Genomic DNA, 21,828 nt, shown 5'->3' on the forward strand with positions numbered 1-21,828 from the left:
TTAATACGGGGACCCACCCACCGCTGTTCCTCCCTGGGAGCTGAGTACCGACTTCGCACGCTCTGAGTGTCCCTGAGCTCAGCGCGAGGAAGACCTCCTTCCCTGCTGAAGTCCAAGTGAAGGGCACTGCTCCTCAGAGGCGCCTGGTCCTTCTCCTTTCTGAGCAGTGGCTGCTTCCACCCACGACAGAGGCGCAGACCTGGCCCTGTGCCAATGCCCGCCCTTTGGGGTGACGAGAGGCAGACGGCTTACTTTTCCTCTCTCCGATTCTGCTGGTCGCCACATCCTAGACACCTTTTTACATGGGCATAATCCTTTAAAAGGGCTTGTGAGTGCCGCTCCCCAGCTGCTGTAGGCAGAAAGGGACATTTATCCCCTTTCCCTCTGGGCTAGTGCCTCTTGCAATGGGTGTTCCTACCCTGACTGGGAGCCTTGGGATAGATTGTTGTAATGAGGTTGAGTTTCTGAGTCTTGCCTACAAAAATACACCTAGAAGGTTTTAAAGGAACATTCTGGGTGAGTAGATGCCTACACTCCACAGAATGTCAAAATCTCAAAGATATTATTTAGAAACCACGATCATCAGAGCGTCTCAACAGACACCTAAGGTTTTAATGTTCCCCTGAGCAACATGGCTGGGGAGGAAAGGCCACTGAGGGCTTTGGTGATGAAGAATCCCACCTTCTACCGTTCAGGAAGCTTCACCATGTCCAGAATGGTGTCCGTCTTGTGAAATTTCTAGGTGTAAGTCCAGGGCGGGCTTCCTGCTCACGTGTGGTGCCTTCCCGGATGAGCTGAGGGCTGCGCTCTCCCCAGCTCTCCCGCCCGGCTTCAGGAGCTCCCAGCTCAGCACTGCACCCAGGGCATGCATGGCTTCCTTGGGGTGGATGACCCCTGGGGGACCAGGCAGACAAGGATAGAATGGCCACCTCTTCACTCACAAGCCTCTGAAGGGAAGGTGGCATCCAGGTTAGGACCGGGAAATTGCCTTTGCGGGGAAGTTCTTGGGATGGGCTTCTGCTGGATTAGGCTGCGGTTTGGGGCAGGCCCTGGGTGCTGCAGAGGGACTGAGCCACTGTCAGCCCTCTGTGTGCCTAGGGCCTGTGGCTGACTGCTCTGGTGTTCTTAGCCTGGAGTCCACAGTGGCTGAAAGCCACAGAAGTATTGTGTGGTTACAGGTGATCAAGTTCTGTCCCCCACGCTGCACACGTGGGGCACGTTGAGTGAGATGTCACTGTCAGTTGACTAGTAACAGTGGAGATAGATAGGTGCACGAGGCTGGGGACCCAGCTGCTAAGGAGAGAAGCCCTGCCTGGCGCAGCACCACCTGCTGCTTGGTGGCTCCTGCAGAAGTCCTGGCTGCAGGTCCCGAGCGGGAGCTTCCTCTGCGGCGGCAGGCGTCTTCCCGCACCAGGGCCACTGTTGGATTCCTGTCTTGCTGTGTTCTGACTGGAAATGGTAACCTCCCCTTTCACGTTTTGCATCCTCCAGGGGGACAGCCGCGGCGCTGCTGCTCTTCCGAAGAGGTAGCATCGACTGTGCTCTCCAACGGAGACCAGAGTCACAAACCTGGAAATAACCTGCCAGAAAAAGCCGCCAGCGAGTGCCAGGCGGGGGTTGCAGCTTCTGTGTCCATACTTGAAGGCAGTAGCAGAGAGACTTCCAAACGCCCTGAACAACATAGATTTTCTATTGACTTAAAGATGCCAGCATTTCACCCCAAGCAGGAGGCGCCCAGCTCTGGCGACGGTGTGGATTTCCCTTCAGTTATGGAAGGAACTGACCTGCAGCCTGCACTGGAGAGCCATGCTGGCCACCCTAAAGAAAAGCTGTCTGATTTGCACAATAAAGAGCATTCTGGGGGAGGAAAAAGGGCGCCCTCTGCAGATCTGATCCCGCTCGATTTGAGCATGAGGTCCACCCGGGATGAACCTGGCAGTAAGGAAGCGGTCCCCTCCCTGCAAGCTGCTTTGGTCACTCACCCATGTCCTTACTGCAGCCACAAGACCTACTACCCGGAGGTTCTGTGGATGCATAAGCGTATCTGGCACAGGGTCAGCTACAACGCCATGGCCCCCCAGTGGACGCAGCCCAGTGGCCACAAGAGCATCAGAAACCACTTGGTCTTCCTGGCCCGGAGTGGACGCACGGGCCCTCCACCCGCCCTCGGGGGCAAGGAGTGCCAGCCCCTGCTCCTTGCTCGTTTCACCCGCACTCAGGTGCCAGGGGGTGCGCCAGGACCCAAAGGCAGCTCTTCTCCCCTGGGGGCCACCCTGAAAGCCGCTAGCATGCCTAAGAATAAGGAGAGCCATTCCGCGAGCCCCTGTGCACTGTGGGCATCTGGTCCTGACGGGTATCGGCAGGCCCAGCCAGGCCACAGCCAGGAGCCTCCCAGTGCTGCAGGGCAGGGGCCCCCAGCCAAACCCAGGCCGGAGGCCAGCTCCAAGCCAGCGTCTGTCCTGGGCGGCGGGGGCCTCGGCAAAAGTGCCACCCCCACGCCCTCTGTCATAACCCGGGTGGGTGCCCAGCCACTGGCCAACAGCAAGCCCGTGGAGAAGTACGGAGCACCCTCGATGGGGGCTGGCTATGCCCCTTCAAATAAGCACAGTGCCCCTGACTCCCTGAAAGCCAAATTCAGCCCTCAGCCTCAGGGCCCACCTCCTGTGAAAGGAGAAGGGGGCCCTCCACTACCTCCCCGCGAGCCCCCCTCAAAGGCGGCCCAGGAGCCCAGGACTCTGGCCACCGGTGCTGCAGGATCCAGAGGGGACGCAGCGTTGCAGGCCCAGCCAGGAATGGCCGGGGCGCCCCCTGTCTCACACTCCAGCAAACAGGAGTCCGCAGCCGAGGGCCACGAGAAGCGTTTGGACATCCTCAACATCTTTAAGACGTACATTCCAAAGGACTTTGCTACGCTCTACCAGGGCTGGGGCATCAGCAGCCCCGGGCCGGAGCACAGAGGTAAGACTTGTGGGCTCCCTCTTCCCTGGACACCCAGGAGCCCCCCGGAAGGCTTGCAGTTGTGCCATCACATGGCATGCTGTCCTCCTGGCCCTGGCCAGCCGGGAGGATGGGAGCAGCCCCCCAATTCCAGGGTGACCCTGTAGAGACTGTGCCAGGCCCGCGGTGGGTGAACCAGCCTCCCTGCTGAGTTTGGAAGCCTGGCCCCTGGCTCCACATTGAAATCTGAAGGAGCAGGCTGACTGGAGGACTACCCGCCCCCTTTTTGTCATCTTAAACAAAGCCTTGGTAGAAGTTGGTTGTCCTTGTTTCTCAAAGGAGGATGTCCATTTGAAGTGGCCATTGCGTTTTACACGTTAACTTCAGAACATCTGAGCAGCCCTCCAAGAGCAGTGGCCCATGAGCTGTAGGAACCCAGAACTGGTTGCTCTGCCGCTCCTGAGCCCGTGTTCCCGGTCCCCGGTCCGGTGGCCCTGGGACCTCTGTGGAGAGCTGACGGAGTTGCTGACTGAGCCTCTCCTGGGACCAGAAGGGTTTTGGATTTTGGATTTGTCTGGATTTTGGAATCTTTTCATATGTATAATGAGATATCTTGGGAATGGGACCCAAATATAAAGACAAAATTCATTATGGTTCATGTGTACGTTATGCCCAGACTCTGAAGGTGATTTTACATAGTGATTTTAATAAGTTTGTACCTGAAACGTCGTTTGTGTACTTCGACTCATCAGGGGTCAGTTGTGGAGTTTTCTACTTGTAGTATTATGTGAATCAAAGTAGTTTGAACTTTGGAGCATTTCAGATTCTGGGATTTCAGGTTAGGTTACTTGGCCAGTACTGACCAGCAGTTTTCCTCCTGCCCCGTTGGATATGATACTCTTGCTCTTGGATGTGAATCAGAGGTCACTCTACCTGACCACCCAGAACACCAGGAAATCTAGACCCTATTGAAACAAAGCGGATCAGCCTGCTGTGGCGCTCTCTCTCCGTTCATTACCGGGGTCATGCCAGTGCTTCTTGGAACAGAATGTCTGTCTTGACCTGCAGTTTCTTAAAGTCGGTCAGTTTTTGAAATGGATCCAGTGCCTCAGATTCTTGGAAGTCAGAAGCACCGTTAGGGCCAGGCCCTGGGCTTCGGGGACCTGCCGAGAGGCCTCCCAGGCCTTGGCATGGCCATGCAAGTGGACAGGGGGGCTGGCGGGAACGTGGGCTCACCTGCCGGGCGCGCTGTGCGTGGAGCTGTGTGCCTCCCTGCTCTAGGGTTGCCCTTCTGGAGTGGAGTGACACTGAGTCGGCCTGCTCTCTGAGGAGGGCCTCCACAGCGTTTCTCCAGGGCAGAAGTCTGAAGTGCTGTCCACTCCTGGGGTCTGCAGTGAGGGCCTTGGAGACCGGCCATTGTGCCTGTCTGATACTCCAGATGAGACTGCGGCTCACGGGCACACAGGGCTGAGGCCCGCCATGCTGACCCCCCTAGCAGAGGGCCGCGGCCAGCACTGTCCTTTTCCAGGTGCAGTTAGGTGACTGGGGTCAGGCTCGTGTGGTCTTGTCGATGGCTGCTATCGGGGCAGTGCTGATGTGTGGCTGGCCTTGGGTGGAGGCCACCCGTGGTTTTGAGGGTGTGAGTTTCCTCTGGAGAGGAGCCTTTGGCACAGGGGAGAGGGCTGCCTTGCGGTACGTGGGTCTTGGCGGCTCCTCACCCCGTCCTCCTCTTCCTCCGCTGTGCTGGGTGTCTGTGCCGGGTCTTGACCACCCCCACTCCTTGTTTAAAGAGCTGACGGCTAGGGGCTAGGGTCAAGTATTAGCAGGCCCTGGAGCTCCTTGGGGCCAGGGAAGGACCTGTTGTTCTCATAGAACTGAAGTTAAGGTTTGAGATCTTCAGGTGCCAGAATTTGAAGTATGAGTAGCAACAAATGTTTTCCTTAAAAGTTAAAAAAAAAAAAAAGAATGGTTTTAAGGACTTTTTTTTTTTAAGAAAGAGGTTGAATATTGATCTTTGCAATGTGAAAAATACTCAGTAGTCCATAGAGCAAATGTGTTTTTAGATTATTTATTCTTCTAATGTATACATTGAAACACAGGAATAAACCTGCAAGTTTATGGTCCTCAAATTCATTCTGATTTTTTTTTTCCTTAAAGTTTTGGTACTGGACATTGAACCTGCTCCTGGTTAACCACTGAGCCATATCCCTAATCCTCTCTTATATTTCAGTTAGGGACAGGGTCTCACTGAGTTGCTTAGGGCCTCGCTGAATTGCGGAGGCTGGCTTTGAGCTCGTGATCCTCCTGCCTCAGCCTCCTGAGCCTCTGGGATGATCTGGGTTTCTTAAGGAAAAGTGTTTTAGAATTTTTGGGCTTAAATACACATATTAACTAGCGCATTTTTAGAATTCTACCTCCGAGCTTTAGAGAAGGGGCGGAGATGAGCTCGCCCAGGTCTCTGATCCGTGTGCTCTGAGGTGCCGACCAGCTTTAGGTCAAGTGCCCTTGGAAGGACTGGCCACCCTGGGGACTGAGCTCTGCTTTCTCCAGTGATGTCACACTTCCTTGGGCTGCTGGCAAGCGGATCGGAGCTCTCCGTGACGGTCCTCTGTGCCCTTGGCCTGCTCCCTGTCCTTTCCAGAGAACGTTTTTCCCTGAGCACTGCTGGCCCTCTGGGGCTGGACCTTTTGTTCCTCCTTGTTTGTTAACAGTTTCTAAAGCGTGTAATGTGCCATGCCGGAAGGAAGCCTGGCAGGCTTGGTGCGTCTGACCCCCTGAGAGGTGAGCAGAGTGCGACAACGCTTCCTGCTGGCCTCTGTGTCGGAGTCTCAGGTGCAGAGCAGCTGCACCATGGACGTGCTACCCAACACTGAACACACCTGAGGTTCTGCTTTCTACCTGCTTCTGCTCAGAAGCAAGGCCTGTGTATGCGTGGGTGGAGGTGGGAGAATGAGGGTGGTTTTGAGTCGTGTCTGGACGCAGTCTCCTTCCTCCCTAGTCAGCGAGTCATTCTGGTTTACAGCCTGGGGGTGCCAATACTTTCTGACTCTTCTCTCATCCCCCGATGCGTTTGCTGTGTGTCTCCTACAGATGTGAGGTCCACAGCTTCTCTGTTGGGGGCACCCACTGGACGCACAGCCATGGCAGAACCTGCAGGCAGGGTAGATGCCACCCGCTATGTGTGACATGGCTGAGGACGCCATGCGTGGTTGTGCTACAGGGTGGGTCCCCTGTGTGCAGAGAATGCACCGTGATGCTCCTCAGCCACCATGATGGTTAGAAAGCGGTTTCTCAGAGGAGTTCTGCAGGGTTTTCCCTGATGATGCTTCTGTAGGATTGAGTCATCTGGGGGCCCCAGCACAAGAGGAGAGAAATGACTGTCCCTGTCTTCTTGGGAACATGAAGTGCAAAAGCCTCTGCATTTTCTGGGGTCTGCTGCAGTGTGACCACCAAGTTTAGAAACATGACTGTAGCACAAGTGGTTCACTCATGCAGGAGTAGTAAAATACCAAGCCACGTGTCTCTCCAGACCGCAGGGCCTGCCTGTGTTGTATGATAATGTGGGTTTCAGAGCAGAAATGTGAAGAAAACGGAATGATGATTCTAAATAAAATAACACGGAAGGTCTTTCTTATTATAACTTTCAAAAAATCGCTCATACCAAGGATGCATTAGCATGACGATCGTGTGTGCTCCCTGAGCAAGTTCCAGCTCTGTGCTTGGAGACTTGCTGGTCTCCCCGTGCGGGTGCGTTGCCTGCGATAGAAGCCATGTGATGAGGCCGTGTGTGCCCGAGGCTGGCTTGGGCCTTCTCTTCGCTCTCCAGGCCACCTTCTGCACACACCTGAGGTTTCTGGGTCAGCGTGTTCAGACTGCTCACCTGCCAGTCATCGGTTCAGGTGAAGGGTATGACCTTTTGGATGAGCTCACTGTTTTGGCCTAGGCTTAGCATGATGTCATTGTCCACAGAGGACAAGCACCCGTCCTTCAGGAGTGAAGAGAAGGTGCTCTGGGAGATGCACGGCAGATCAGCGGTGGGTGTGCTCACGCACACGTGCTTTTTCACGAAGTTCAGGTGGGCTGTGGAAGCACTGATTTTCCTGTTGCTGATTAAGAAGTAATTTCCAGTTAAAATAGTTATGTAGAAAATGATGATGTCGCCATTGTTGGATGTCGTGGGTGTTGGTGTCTGCTCATCCGTAGGTTGTGTGCAGCTTGTAGCTGGATCCTGCCCTTAGACGTTGTCCAGACTGTACCGAGGAAAACCCACAGGATCGGGGTGCTGGCCAGAGATGTTTCCCAGGGGCTGGCTGCAGAGTGCGGACGGAGAAGCTGGGTGGGAGCGCAGTGGTTCTCTGGTGGAGCTTTCCTAAACGGGAGCGAGGGGAAGGCCAGCACTCCCGAGCAGCTGAGCGTCAGTCAGCACCGGGCAGGCTGAGTGTGCCCCACAGAGGGCGGGCAATCCCAGAAACTTGGCTGTGAGTGTGGGACTCCTCAGGCATCCATCGGGAGCTTCCTTGGGGCGGGGATGCAGCTCAGAGACTGAGCACCTGGCCAGTGCGCATGCGGACCTGGGTTTGCCCCCAGCACTGGCAGGGGAAGGGGCTTTGGTTCGTGTGTTTCAGGCATGAACCCTTTGCAGACACAGGGTCTGATGCTTTTCTCCGTTCCTGGGCTGCCATCCCCTTGGTTTTCCCGGCTGGCTTTCTGGGTTTCTAGTTAGATGCAGTCCCATTTGTGCATTTTTGCTTTGGCTGCCTGTGTTTTGGGGGTTATATGCAACAAACCATTGTCCAGACCAAAAGCCTTAGAATTGGGACCGTGAAGCAGTAGCATCTTGGGTGCCCAGGACACCTGGGTGGCTCCCGCCTGAACTGCCACCGTCCTTCTATCATGAGCAGGCTCCTGTCCATGCTGGGCAGTGGCCTGTGGCTGTAGACGAGTACTGGATAGACGTTCTCTCCCTGGGCTTTCTCTGTTCCTGAGCAAGGCAGAGAGATGCCTTGGGCTTCGTGGGCAAGTTCTCAGATTTCTCTAAAAATCTTTCTTATGATCTGTCAAATAATAAACTGGACAAGGCTGGGCTTGAGGCTCAGTGGCAGAGCGCTTGCCTAGCACATGTGAGGCACTGGGTTCGATTCTCAGCACCACATAAAAATAAATAAAGATCCATTAACAACTTAAAAAGTATAAAAAAAAATTGGACAAGACGTACCTTGACATCTGTATATTGTGTTCCTATTTCCCCAGTATTATGTTGCCTGAGGTGACTTTAGGCTGTTTTTTGGTCTGCGGAGCCACCCTGAATTGGGGCAGGAAAAGCAGGTTGAACAGGGGCCTTACAGCCAGCTTCACTGTGGGTCCTCGTCTTCCTTGCATTAGCTTTCATAGTCAAACGCCAGACTTTAAGGCAGAAATGCTCCCTAAATGGTGGTCCTTTTAAGGATTTGTTGCTCCAGGCCTGACTTTCTAGTTGGTGTTCCCTCCCTGGAGTTGAGGTCCCCTGGGCACACAGAGGCAGGCGGGGAGATTCTTCGGAGCTGCTGTTACATGGAAAGCAGGCTTTTCCACAGCAAGAGCAGGGCAGGAAAGGGGCAGAAGAGAGCAAACCCCCTGCCCCTTTCCTTTCCTCCAGGAAACACAAGCCCAGGGCTCAGGCCCAGCGTAGTCAGTGATCTTCCAGGACAGCTGGGTGTTGTTACCTTTCACCAAAGCTCCTGGGCCACCATCGTGCTGGCCTGGAGCTGCCGCCTTGCTGGCTGGCTTGGGGGGGGGGGTCCCATTTGTCCCCTCTCTGCTGGGGCAGACAGGAAGGAGAGTCAGAGGGGGTCTGGCTGCCGAGGGCCGGGCTCACTCAGGCAGGAGCCAGGGGCACTGCTGGGCTCTGGTCCTGGCCACTTCCTGTTGTCTGTATGCATCACCTCTGTCACGCCCTGTCACTCTCATTTGCCCGACAGACATGCTGCTTGACAGCTGAGTGGTGGTGGCCGTGCATCCAGCTGCTCAGAGCCACATGCCCACTAGAGCCCAGCAGCCAGTGGTGCCTCCTGGTCCCCATCCTGTCCTGGAAGCAGTTTTTAATTCCCTGTAATTTATGCACCCTGCAGTCCTGAGCATGCCTGGTCTGTCAGCCGAGCTGAGATGAAGGCTGGCAGTTGTCACCAGGGCCTGGAGGTGGCCTCCCACGCTGATGTGTTAGACAGACTAATGATGTTTTCCTCTCCCCCCCTCTTCCTACCCTCCCGACTCCTCACCTCCATGCCAACTACACCAAACGTGCCACGCCACGCCACGCCACGCCACGCCACAGCAGGGACGCTGCGGACACAGGCTCGCCCGGGAGACTTCGTGTGTGTCGAATGCGGGAAGAGCTTCCACCAGCCAAGCCACCTCAGGGCCCATGTGCGGGCACACACAGGTAACCCCGTCCCCGGGCAGCATGGTGTGGGGGCTGCATCCACCAGTCGTTGGTTCACGTTGTGCGCATGTGTAGACTGCAGGTGCGAGCTCCTCTGTTCAGCACCTGAAAGGATTTCCTTCTTTCTATCTTTGTATCCCAAGTTGCATGTGGTTTCACTTGAGATAAGGCTGTTTGAAATGTTCTCTTTTAATTAGAGTAGATGCTTCAGAAATACATATGCTAATAATCACATTGTCCTCAGCACAAATGGAAATCGAGTGCCCTTCCAGCCCAAACAGGGCCAGCCATGGCCAGACTGGCTGGACCGTGGATAGGCCCAGAATCCTCTGGTTGGTCAGTGGTGTCCTGCAGAGCCCTCAGCCCTCTGCAGGGAGACCTGACGGGGCAGCAGACAGTGTCAAGACAGAGCAGGAGCCTTAGAGAGATGGGGTTGGCGTGCTTCATCAGGAGTGGGAAGGGCGCACGCGGAAGCAGCCTGATGCAAAGTGATGTGGGCCAGATGTTCAGTAATGCAGGAAGAGGGTCCCTTCACCCACACTGGTCACGAGCCTTGTCAGTGAGGGCTTTCTTCTCTAGCAGTCGAATTAGAGGGCAGCGGCCCCAGGCAGCCATTATCACAGTCTCTTACTGTAAGTGTCACGGTAAATTGGTGTTTTCCCGCCACAGGCTAGGCACTGGTGTCTTTTTGTGAGAGTGCTAAATCTGCAGTGGGCTCGTGAGCGTGCATGCTCGGGAAGCTTGCCCATCTGCTAACGGACCCCTTGTTTCCACAGTGGTGTTTGAGTGTGACGGTCCCCGAGGTTCCGAAGTTCACCCCGCCTCCACGGATGCTCCCAAACAAGTAGGTCCTACACATAATTGGGTGTTTGGGTTTCAGCGTGGTGTTGGGAGGTGCTTAATGGGACACCACCAGAGCACCAAGGGTGTTCCACGAGGGGAGTGGTGGTACTGCTGGCCTCATTCACAACCCGCCCTTGGACAGTCCCCAGGTGATGGGTGAACATCAAGAGGTCAGGGGCACAGGGCTGGGGGGCGATGGTGCTGGGGGGCAATGGTGCTGGGGATGATGGAAAACACTAGAAATTCATGCTATTTTTACCCAAATGGCTGGAGTCTGAGTTCACTTGAGAGTGAATTACATTTAGCCTCCTTTACAAACATGTTTGTGCTTCTCTGTAGGGAGTGTTTGAGGCCAGCATGATGAGCGTGGTGTTGCAGGGCGGTGTGCCTTGGTTCTTGTGCTGTGGGCATTGCTTGGCATGGCAACAGTGCATTAGGGTGCCTATGTATGCGTGCATCCATGTGTGTGCCTGTGTACACCTATGTGTGTGCACCTGTGTGTGTCCGTGTATGTGAGCACCCATGTGGGCCCATGTATGCCTCTGTGTATGGGCACATGTGTGCATACGTGTGTGTCTGTGTTCACCTGTGAGTGCATCCATGTGTGCACACCTGTGTGTACATGTACCTGTGTGTGTACACATTTGTGTGCATCTGTGTGCATGAGCACCCATGTGTGTCCCCTGTGTGTGTGCCCCGTGTGTGTGCACCTCTGTGTGTGCCTGTGTGCTTGTGCTCCTGTGCGTACACCCATATGCACCTGTGTGCTTCTGTCAGTATGTGGCTCTCACACGGGGGCCAGTGAGTGAGCACAGAAAGTGACAGAGCCCTGTGTGTGCCTGGTCCCCAGGGTTGCTCCACAGTGTCGGCAGGGCCCCGGGTGTCTCCTGTGACCTCAGGTAGGCAGAGGGCAGGTGCTCTTGGGCTCCGATCCCTTTTCTGCCCTCCCCCTGTCTTGTCCGCACATGTGCATTCTCTGTGCGATGTCCCTGCCCTCTGATAAGAAGACTCTGACTGCAGACTCTGCCCTGTGCACAGGTCAGCTTTCTTTCCCATAATAGACGGGCCCGAGGTGTTCAGTCTGGGCTCAGTGAGCACACCTCTCAGGACCAGCCCCTAGGCTGGATCCCATACTCGAGGTCAGGGCCTCTTGCGGTAGCTCTGTCTCTCCTTTCCTTGACGGTGCTTTTGTTGACCCATCGCTGAACATTTTGGTTGGTAAGAAAGCTCCATTTTCCTTGAGATACTTTGGAACTGTGTCTTTAAGAATTCCCATGGAGACTTGTGGGCCAGAATAATTGGAAATCACATCAGTAGTGGGTAGAGGTTTAAATGTTAGGGTTCTTCTTCTCACTCTGCAGTTCCCATTATTTACAGAAATTACAACTGCAGTGTGGCATAGGATCTATCCTGGATGTCCCCAATGTTTTTGTAGCTATTTATGTGTAGCATGTGCCTCCTTATGCTTATCGGCCTTTCCTTTTTGGGCTTGGAGTGCTCTACTAACATTAATAAATACTTAAATCGAATTCTTTTCCTGTGGGCTTATGAAGCTATAGATCATGGGGGCTTTCTTTTGGATCACATGATCTGCGTACTCATGTAGTGATCGCCTGCTGTGACAGAAGTTGACATACACTTTTACATATAGATAATAGATGCTCAATTGTCCAGTCGAAACAATCCTTGGAAATTGAGTTTTCTGGTCATCATGTATTCCCCCGTGAACGGGGTTTACTGGGTATCCACTGCAGGTCAAGCTGAGGCCGATGCTTTTCCTGCTTCTGTGATTCTTAAGCTCCCATGCTTGGTTTAGACAAGGTCACAGGTGCATTGCCTCGCAACAAGGGTGGAGGGTGGACATTCCCAGAGGAGAGCCCAGAATGTGAAAGACCTGACGTGGAAGAGTGTGACCTGTTGGAGGAGCTATCTGAAGGTGAGCGTGGCTGGAGGAGGGCCAGTTGGAACAGGTGGGCAGAGGTGAGGGAGAAGGCTGTCCTCCACGCTAGAGCACCGGGTGGAGGCCGACATCTGCCGACCCAGCCTTGTGGGCTTGTGGAGGTTCTGGGCAGGGGGCCGGGCAGCCCTTTGCAGACTCTTGAGGTGAGCCCAGTGAGAGACTGGGCAGCCCAGTTGGGGGGCTGGAGGAGGAGGCAAAATTCAAGGGAGGCTGGGGAGGAGGTGGGGTGCAGGGGTCCTGGCTGCGGGGGAGGAGGGTGATTGGGCCCACTCAGCATCTCAGTGAGGCAGCTACATGGGCCAGCCCATTCCAGAGCCTGGAGGGAGAAGCAGGGTGGGCCCATTCTCAGAGTAATTGTCAAGTTTGAGGTGGCTTTTGGATGAGAAAAAAGGGCATGTCCAGCAGGCAGGGATGCTCTGGTTTGGATGGAGAGGAAAGATTCTAATGAGCCTCTTTGTGCTGGATAGCCGTCAGCACTGAGTTCCTTCGAGGTCAGCCACTTCCACCCAGAGACCTGAGTGGTGTGAAGTGTCAGGACAGCGGCTCTCTCTCCTTGATGCCCACCTTTAGAATCACCTTGATGTCCCCTGGGTTTCCTTTCTGTGGAACAGTGAGGGCACACTTACTGGGCACAGTAAGTGAAGAGGTGCAGTGCCTGGCGAGGGCATGCATCCAGCCAGGTCTCCTCCTGAGTGTTCTGGGAATGAGCTGTCGTCCTAGTAACCAGGGAGCACAGTGAGCAACACGCACGCAGGCACATGGGAAGCCACGTCTGCACAGCCACCAGCAGGTACTAGGAACCTCCCCCAGGGCCTCTGGTCTCTGCTGGGTGTCCTTGCTTTCTCAGGGCCACCTGAGCCTCATTTAAGAGACAGGTTGCTAGTTTGTAAAGGCAGGACACGAGGAAACCCAGCTTGGGAAGAGTTTTGTCTTCTGTCTTCTGTTCATGCATCCAGCTGCTAATTGTGGTTCTCACAAGGGCCCCAGTTGAGAACGGCTGTTGTTGGGTGTTAGGTGTCCAGCCACAGAAAACTGCCCGACTTTCCATGTTAGTGTTTTCTGAATTAGAAAATTCTAAGAAATCCTAGCACACCGATCTCTAGTGGAACCATCTCGAAGTTGTGAGCTCCAGGTGAATTTATGGAGCTGATGTCACTAGTCCCAGGCCAGAATCCAAGTTCTCATCAGCACACATGAACTTGGAGGAGACGAGACACAGTGCCCTTTGCTGTGTGTCTGGGAGCAGTCTCTCTTCTGCAGCTGTCCCATGTGAGCCTCTTCCACGACAGGCCTGGACTTTCCCAGAGCGGCAGTGAATCCCACTGATGGGCAGGGTGTGGAATGGGCAGTTTAGCCTCTGGAGTTGAAGATAGGGTTTCCAGGAGGTAGCTCATGATCACTACCTCTTGCCTGGATATCTCATTCTTTTGAATTTGTGTGTGTGTGTGTGTGTGTGTGTAAAACTAGAAAAACTTCGTGTTTAGGCACTGGTAGCAAAGAGCCATCTTTGTTTGTGGGCACCTGTGGGCAGCTCCTCCAAACCAGTGGATGGATATCCTTGTCCACTGGGTGCCTTTCATATTTTTGTTGAAGACAGACCTGTCCACATGGACTGCCAATCCTGGAAGCCACATTCTCACAGAGAGGAGGTGTTCATAATACTGTCTCTTTAAGATGCTTTTCCTGTTTTCACACAGTTGTGTAGATGCTCAGGCCCTGGTGGTCACAGGATGCATTAGAAAGAACATGTTTTGAATGACCTGATGAGACGAGGTGAGGTGTTCTGAACCAGTGAATGCCCAAGTGTAACTGGGAGGTTTGCTTACTGTTGCAGCAGTGAATTGCTTTAACATCATGTTGTCCTTAAACATTAGGGATTAAAATACTTTCTGAAACCAATAAAGATGAACCTCTCATCCCACTGATTTGGGGTTTTAAAAGACCAAATTGACTATTGAAACATTGAGTCTGGTATTTTGATTTGTTTGGATTTCTTGCTAAAATTTAAATACTATGATTAGTAGTTTATTTCTTATAAATAATAATCTAAGTGTTATTTTAAAATAGTTAAGCTGGAGTAATAATTCCATTAATCAAAATAACAGGAAATGAAAAAATAAATGGCAACCTAACTTGTCTCATTTTGAACTATGGATATTATGCTGCAAGTGATGGACAATCTTGTAGGTTGAGAATTTTGCAGGTTGAGAATCTGGTAGGTTGGTGTATTTGAAGATATGTGTGATCTATTTTTAGTATCACTTTTAGGTTCTCAGCATCATATATATCACATTTCAAAATGAAGGTCATTTGTTTACATTTTTCTTATTCATAAAACCAAATGAGCATCTTAGGACTAGTTATTCATTTTCTCTAATGTGCTACCAAAAGTCATGGGCAGCACTGGCACCTTGTCACGAGCCCCTGCTGACCGGCTGTGTGTTGGGGAAGGTCTTGGTCCACAAGCTGTGCTGCGTGCTGGTCCCTGAGCCTGGGTATCCCATCTGCCTGTCTGATACAGGCCCTGTCCTGGAGACTGAGCACCTCCACGTGTGGCTGGAGCACATTGGGCTTCTTTGCCAACACTTCGCTGGCATATACCCAAGACTGCATGTACGTGCCCTTACCTCGGAAAGGAGGGAGAACCAGACCTCGTGAGTTGCAGAAGTCAGTCTCTGTCCTGCAACGTGAGCAGCCCTAAGGAGAGTGTCAGCATCACTGAGAAGCTAGGGTCTGGGCCACTGTTTTCCCTCCCAGGGGAAAATGCAGCTTGCATGTGGTCAAAATGTTACAGTGTGTCCACTTCATGAAGGTGTTTCTGGGGTTCTGTCTTCCATTCATTAAGAACCAACCCTGCAAGACTGCTTTATTGAATAATAAGATGGTGGCCTCAGTGGATCTGTGGTCTAAAATGACTCTAAAAATGAGGCATGGGAATGCATCTTTCCAATTATAAAGAGAAAACAGGACCTGGGCATCTGGATTTATGGACACAACTTAACAGTCTTCTTGGGTTTATCCAAGTTTTGCAGACCTAAAATGCACATTTTAAAACTTCCTGAGCCCTGTGCTTTAGCACCCCAGCCCCCTCTTCCATATCCTCTGTTGGGAGTTGTTGGTGCTCATTGTTCATAACTGACACTCTGTCCACTGCAAGTCTTTGTGGTCAGTGCAAAGGTGATTGAAGGCCAGTTCCTCCAGGGCTGCAGTCTGTACAAAGTGTAGACACACAGGACACTGTACATCCACATACATCTTCTCTTTGTGAATGTGCCCTGATAGATCCTTCTGGGACCTACTGATGGTGAACGTCCCACCGAGCCCCCAAGATTTCTCCCAGCATGATACTGCTGTGCAAAAGTCACTGCAGGAAGTTCACTAGCTACATGAGGGAGTTTTATCACATCCCCATTGATTTCTGCTTCCCATACCTCAGAGGCACTGCCGTCCACACTCTGCCCCCAACCCAACCCCGCGTGTGTTTGCTGAGTATCTTCTGGCTTCCACCGTATGTCAACTGGCAGGTGTGATGAATGCAGACCAGCTTTAAGTAGCAGTTTTCTCAAACTGATAGCTCAAGAAGAGCACTCAATTTGTGACGTCTGCCAGAGCTGCCTTATGTCTGGGGTTCCGTTGGCATAACTGGAGACTGGAACTTTCTGTGAGTGTGGGGGTTTGTGCGTGCCTGTTAATTTCAAGCAGTCTGTTTCACTTCGGAAGTGTTTTAGTTGGATGTTACTATGGTGCGGTGAGATTAGTCTCTCCATGTTGCTTTGTCCTCAGATGGCAAGTGTCACTACTCACATGGTGGCACTTCAGATGTCACTTGTGAGTGCTGCAGGCTCCAATCACACTTGTTTTTACCTTTTGGTTCACCCTAGGATACCACTGCTATTTTTCCAACATGGTGATTATTTACAGAAATTGGTGAAAGCTCTCTCAGGTTCTGACAGACCTACCTGTATGGATGGCCTAGACCCGGCCATGGGACTGTCATTCCCCCTGGAGTGCTGCCTCCCAGTGCTCCCCACCTCCCCTCCCGCCCCCTTCAGCCTCTTCTCCAGGGCCAGTTGGTTCACCACTTCCTGCAGTCGGTGTGTGCGAACCCTGGGGGAGTCCAGTGAGTCTGGCAGAATCGCTGGGAAGGGTCTGCAGCTGCAGTCGGGGCTTTGGCCTGGGAGTGAACTTGAACCCGAAGGCTCCAGGAGGGAGGAGGAGGAACTGAGCCGCTCTGTTCTCTTTTTCTCTCCCAGGGGGGAGACCACGCCCACTCCGGCGCCCTCAGGAAGGGAACCTAGGACGCCCGCGCCCCGCGCGCCCCCTGGCGGCCCTCGGCGGTGTCCTCCCAGACGTCCTGGCTGCCGCCCCGCTGCGCCCTGACCATCCCAGGAGGAGCCGGAGGCCTCCCGACCAGACACCTCGGCCGGAGCCACCGCACTGCAGCGGAGCCTGGTGGCGAGGCCTCTCCCCGCTGAGGCTTGGGAAGCGGAGACGCCCAGCCTGGAGCCCGTGCAGGCCGCGCCTCTGCCGCCCTCCGGCCACCGCCCGCTGGGCGAGCAGAGGTGCAGCGGGCACAGCGGGCACAGCGGGGCTCCAGACGTCCGCGGCCTCCGAGACAAGATTGAGACACTGGAAAAAAGAGAAATTTGTGTGTTGGACGGAGCAGAGAAGCTAAGCACTGTAGTGGGAGCCCAGAGCTCAGCGGGACTGTCGCGTGGTGTCGGGGCGCAGGTGCAGCCGAGGTCGAGGAAGCGATACCACTGCCTCTCCGTGTCTTAGTGGGTGTGGACAGTAGAGAACACGGGAAGGAGGTGGCCTTCAGGTGCCGTGGAGATCGGGTGCGGTGGAGAAGGGGCGAAGGATCCCCACCGCGCAGAGGTCCGGCCCCTACCTGCCGGCGGATGCCTGCCTGCGAGCGCGCTCTGCCCACCTTCCTGCGAGTCCAGCGAAGGAAGCTCGTCTGTCCGCGGGACGGGGTCGCGCTGCTTTGGGAAGGAGAGCTAGTGGGACACGAGGACTAGCAGGCTTCTTTGTTTAACTCAGGACCTTTTTGTAACAGGGCTACATTCTGCAAACTGCTCACAGAGGAGGGCTGCACGTCTTAACCGGTTACCTAGCCACTGAGTCCTCCCAGTCTGGGCCTGTTGTAGTGACGGCAGAAGAACCCCTGAGCAGAGGGGGCCCTCAGCACTAGGGTGCCGGGCTCCGCGACCTTCTGCTCCCCACCCCACCTCTCCCCTGCACCACCCCAGCAAGTAGGTGTCTTTCCTCTTGGGCCTGGTGATCTCCACAGGGCGAGGAACGGCTCACGGCCAGTGGGGGTCACCAGACTGCGGGTGGAGACGCTCTATATACCTCTTCCTCGTGGTGCACAGCGAGGGTTGGTGGTGGGGGTTCGGCCCGTGACAGAGGACCTTAGACCATGCAGTGTACGCATCTTAATCGTATTTCACAGATATAAATATTTTCTTTTCCTATTGCCGTGACACTATGTGTGATGGTAATATTTCTGAAAGTTTCAGATTTTTGCACATATGATTTTATGCATTATCAAAAGTTACTGCTGCCTTGAATGAAGATGTTCTGTGAAATTTTTTGCAAAAGCTTTACTAGTTTTTTTTTAATTGTGAAATTTTGTAAAGGCAGGAAATGGATTAAAATGAGCATGCTAAATATATTTTTCAAAAAAAGCAATAATTTTACATGTACAGAAATTATCCTAACCTTTAATACCGGTGAGAGCAACAGTTTACTTAATACAGTAATGGATTAGTGCAGTTTTTGTAGAAAATGGGCTTCTGATACAAAGACTTTGTTTAAACACACACACACTCCCAAAGTGTGCTTTCCTGTTCTAATGATTTGTTGGATTATTATATTATTATTATTATTATTATTTTATTGTTATTGTTAGTTAATGTTTGGGTCTGGATTCTATTTGTTACTGAGTTTAAATTACTTGACAGTTGAGGTGGCGGCCACACTTGCAGACAATGCAACGTAACTGCTAGCTTATGTATATCTATCTATATTATTTTTTTTTTACTTATTTTTTCCTGATAATATTACACAGATATGTATGGGAATGATCTGTCTTGGTGTGCTTAGGAATGTCCGCGAGCACGTCGCACGACATCGTGGGGTGTTCTGGGAAGTTACTTGGAGTGAGGTACTAAGGTGCCTTCCTCTGTCCACCTAAGATGTCAGAACACCCTTCTGTGGGTTTATGTCTGATCATTTTGATAGTTTCCCCAAAGTGATCATTTCTGCGTTTTTCTTGGCTTTTATTTTCTTGGCTGAAAGTAAACGGTGACAGGGACGTTTAGGGACTAGCGGTCTGGTCCTGTCTGTTCTCTGTGTTTTAGTTATTAAAAGACCTTCTGTACCCAAAGTGACACACAGGTGTTGTCTGCATTCTTCCTGTTTCAGAGCGACCTGGGAAAGCGCAGATTCACCGACCTCCTGCCCAGTTGGTCTGGGGGGGAGAGGGGTGAGCCTTCCCGCTGTGGCAGGGTGGCCTCTGAGTCTGGCTCCTGGGAGAGCAGTGTGAGGCGGCGGGCTCCAGGCCCTCGGCCAGGCCCCCACTGTGTCCCCCACCACCTGGAGGGCTGGCTCCTTTCTTCCTCTGATCATCAGTATTGTATTGGTTTGTGAGTTTGTGGGTGTCAGTCCAACCATAGTATTTAATATGATTTATGATTTCTTATTTATTTAGCCACTGTGTTTTGATCCACTTCTCTGAATGATGGTCTCACATGCTTCTAAGTCGCCTCTGACTGTTAAACTCTCTACTACCTCTGCTGTCTGCCGTCTCCTTGTGTCCTAACAGATTTACAGTATTGGTCTAGTGGGCTTAGGCAACAAAGGGTTCAGCTGTCCACCCAGCTGTTCTGTCCCCTGCCCTGACCCGTGTGCTTGCTGCTTCCTGGCTCTGCTCGCCTGACCAGCTTCACCCACCACCTTCTCCCTGTCACCTTCCTCCTCCTCTCCTCCTCGCTCACATCTCCTCCTCCTCTCTGAATTCACATAACACACAAATGATGAGCTTCTAAAAATCCTTCAGGTTATTCACTCATAGTCCTTAATTCTCAAAGAATGAACATTTAAGTCCTCCCCAGTGCAGATGCTAATTGTCTCTCTGGGGAATTGGCCACTGTACCTGACCGCATTTCTTCCTAGAGAGTCTTGTTGTCATCTTAGGTGGGTGCATTTCACCCTTGTCAACTCAAGACAGATTTTGAAGCCAAGTGGATTTTTCCTTTTTGGTTCTAAAAAGTATTAAATATTTTAAGATGTGCCCCCGATATTTACTTATTTATTTTTTAACCCAAGGGAAACACTGGTTTTTTAAAAGTGAGGTGCTCTGGGAAACGGCAGCTGGGAGCTGCAGGGGTCACTTGGTAGGACGAGGCCCATGATGCTGTAACAGGCTTGTTACCCTGCACCTTCTGCCTGGCCTTGGGGCGGCCCTGCTGGGCGCGGAACCCAGGCATCTCTGGAAGGCACATGGAGGTCTCAGGGCCTCACACCTCTCAGGGTGCGGCAGGTGGCAAGCCCAGTTTCTCTGGGGCCTCTTGGGTGGTGATTCTGGTCATTTTCTGTTCTTTCAACCAGAAGAGCAAGTGCAGTTGATGGGGCGATCGGGGTGTCTGCCAGATCAAGGGAGGGGTGCAGTCCTTAGTCTGTAGGGAGGAACGCAGCCCTGTACTTACAGCCAGAGGCTTCGCCAGCATCCCTCCAGATGGAGAGCCCACCCGGCCAGCCGAGAGGCTCCCCTGGACAGACAGGAGGCTGCTCTCGGGCTTCCCCCTTTCCGCCCGGACAGTGTCTGAAGGAACGTTTGTGTTTTACTGCTTTTAGCTTTAGTGACTTATAATTTGCAGATATTTTAGTCACTGAGCAAGAAAAACAGAAATCACAGGTGAGGACTGGTGGCAGCGATGAGGTCCTTGTTTGCCGAGGTTCACACACACTCCAGAGCCTGACTCGCCTCCGGGGAGTGACCCACCCAGGGCCACCCAGCAAGGGAAACGTCCATTCTTCACCAACTTCCTAACTGTACTTTGAGACAGTAAAATGCAAAAGACCATAGAATTTGTATTTCTTTTTTTAAAATACAATTTATAACATTATATTTTGTACTCTTTATATTAGAATTTGTAACTAGATTGATGTATTTAACTCTATTTCTGAAAAAGTAATTCAGTGTTTCAGTTGTGTGATAAAAATATTTAGATAAAACATATTCATTCTATTGGAATTTGAAATAAATAAAGACATCTTGGAGTTCTTGAGATTTGTAAGACCTTTTACCCTGTTTCAGAAGGTGGCTTATCAACAGCCGGGGTTATTTATTTTTGTTGGCTGAATATAGCGAGACCAAAGTGCTAATGTTCCTTATTTATATCAACGTAGTAGTTCGAGGATGATTTGAAAGATACTCATCTAAAGAGATGCCAGATATCCAGTGTGGCCTGCAGGAGATGTGTGTGCTCTGAGGGAGGAGGCTTGCTGGCCTCTTCTCCCCGCACACCTCCCAGCACCCCTCTCTGCCTCTCGAGCCCACACGGGGCTCTGGTGCCACTTGCAACCCCCAGGGGCCACATGGGAGTGGACGTGTGAACATGGTACAGAACCGGCCACACCTGAGTAAGACCAGTGTACCAGAAGATGGGCTCTCTGGGGCTGGTCCTGTGCTCTGCTGTGGTTTGCTGACATCAAAAGCAAGGTGACAGGCCATCGGGGCAGTGACACTACTAACCGAAAAGAATAGCCTGTGTTGAAGTTACTGATGTGCTTGTGTCTCTGGGTGGAGGAGAGGGGAAGGGGAACCTGAGCATGGCTTTCTACACCATCCTGGCTGAAAGTTCCAGTGTGGACTGTGCCCGGTCCTCTGTGTGGCAGGGAGCCCTGGGCGTGTCCCTGCTCCACTGAGATGAGTTGCTGTTTGAGGGATTTTTTGAGAGGCCCTGGATCATGCAGACTGCAGCACAGCTCAGGAAAACTGTGCGACCCCTGTCTTTAGAGCCCACCTGATAGTTGCTGGCTCCTGGAAGAGGGAGATACCGACGAGGACATGTCAACCCAGATTCCTTATAGGCAGCCGCTTGGCCAACTCACATGACGGCTCCTGTGCTGGGCCCAACCCTGGCTGGACCTGTGTCCTTCCCCGGGACTTCCCCAGGGACACTGATGTTTCTGTGTTCACGCCCCAGACACTCAGCCCCATCCCGGGGTGTTGACAGGCTGCCTGACTCCTCCCCAAGACAGCAGCCCCTCACCTCCTGTGCCCCTCACCTCCTGTGCCCCTCACCTCCTGTGCCCCTCACCTCCTGTGCCCCTCACTTCCTGTGCCCCGCCTCCTGGGTGGGGTCAGGTGGTGAGGCCAGGGAGAGCCCCCAGCCTGAACTGTTGGGAATCGGATGGAGGACCAGGTGGAGAGCTCACTGTGTAAGGTGGATGCAGGACCTGGGTGTGGCCCAGGTCTCACTCGAGTGTGCCCACGTAATAGCTGTAGAACACTGCAGTGCATCCATGGGTCTGTGACACACCTGCGTGTCCCCCTGATCCTGGGTGGTCTGCGGGCAACGGGGGTGCAGCGCAGATCTGCGTTATTCATGTTCACAGTCTCCCTTCATGAAAACAAGGTGGATCTATTCAAGGGACCAGC

The 21,828-nt window shown here is 52.8% G+C and overlaps 1 protein-coding gene across 2 annotated transcripts in view; it reads left to right on the forward strand.

Annotated features, from left to right (window-relative positions):
- Znf516 (zinc finger protein 516) overlaps positions 1-20,320 on the forward strand; it is a 98,701-nt gene extending 78,381 nt beyond the window's left edge. The window contains exons 3-6 of one of the 2 annotated variants that reach the window (XM_026388680.2): positions 1,492-2,958; positions 9,248-9,355; positions 10,132-10,199; positions 16,412-20,320. In XM_026388680.2, the coding sequence (XP_026244465.2) occupies positions 1,492-2,958; positions 9,248-9,355; positions 10,132-10,199; positions 16,412-16,456 (1,688 nt within the window). In that variant the 3' untranslated portion in view covers positions 16,457-20,320. The remainder of the gene's footprint in view (positions 1-1,491; positions 2,959-9,247; positions 9,356-10,131; positions 10,200-16,411) is intronic. The other variant, XM_026388681.2, reaches the window with a different exon arrangement.
- The last annotated feature ends 1,508 nt before the right edge of the window (positions 20,321-21,828 follow it).

Source organism: Urocitellus parryii, chromosome 13 (genome assembly GCF_045843805.1).
Source record: "Urocitellus parryii isolate mUroPar1 chromosome 13, mUroPar1.hap1, whole genome shotgun sequence".
In the NCBI taxonomy this organism is placed as follows: domain Eukaryota; kingdom Metazoa; phylum Chordata; class Mammalia; order Rodentia; family Sciuridae; genus Urocitellus; species Urocitellus parryii.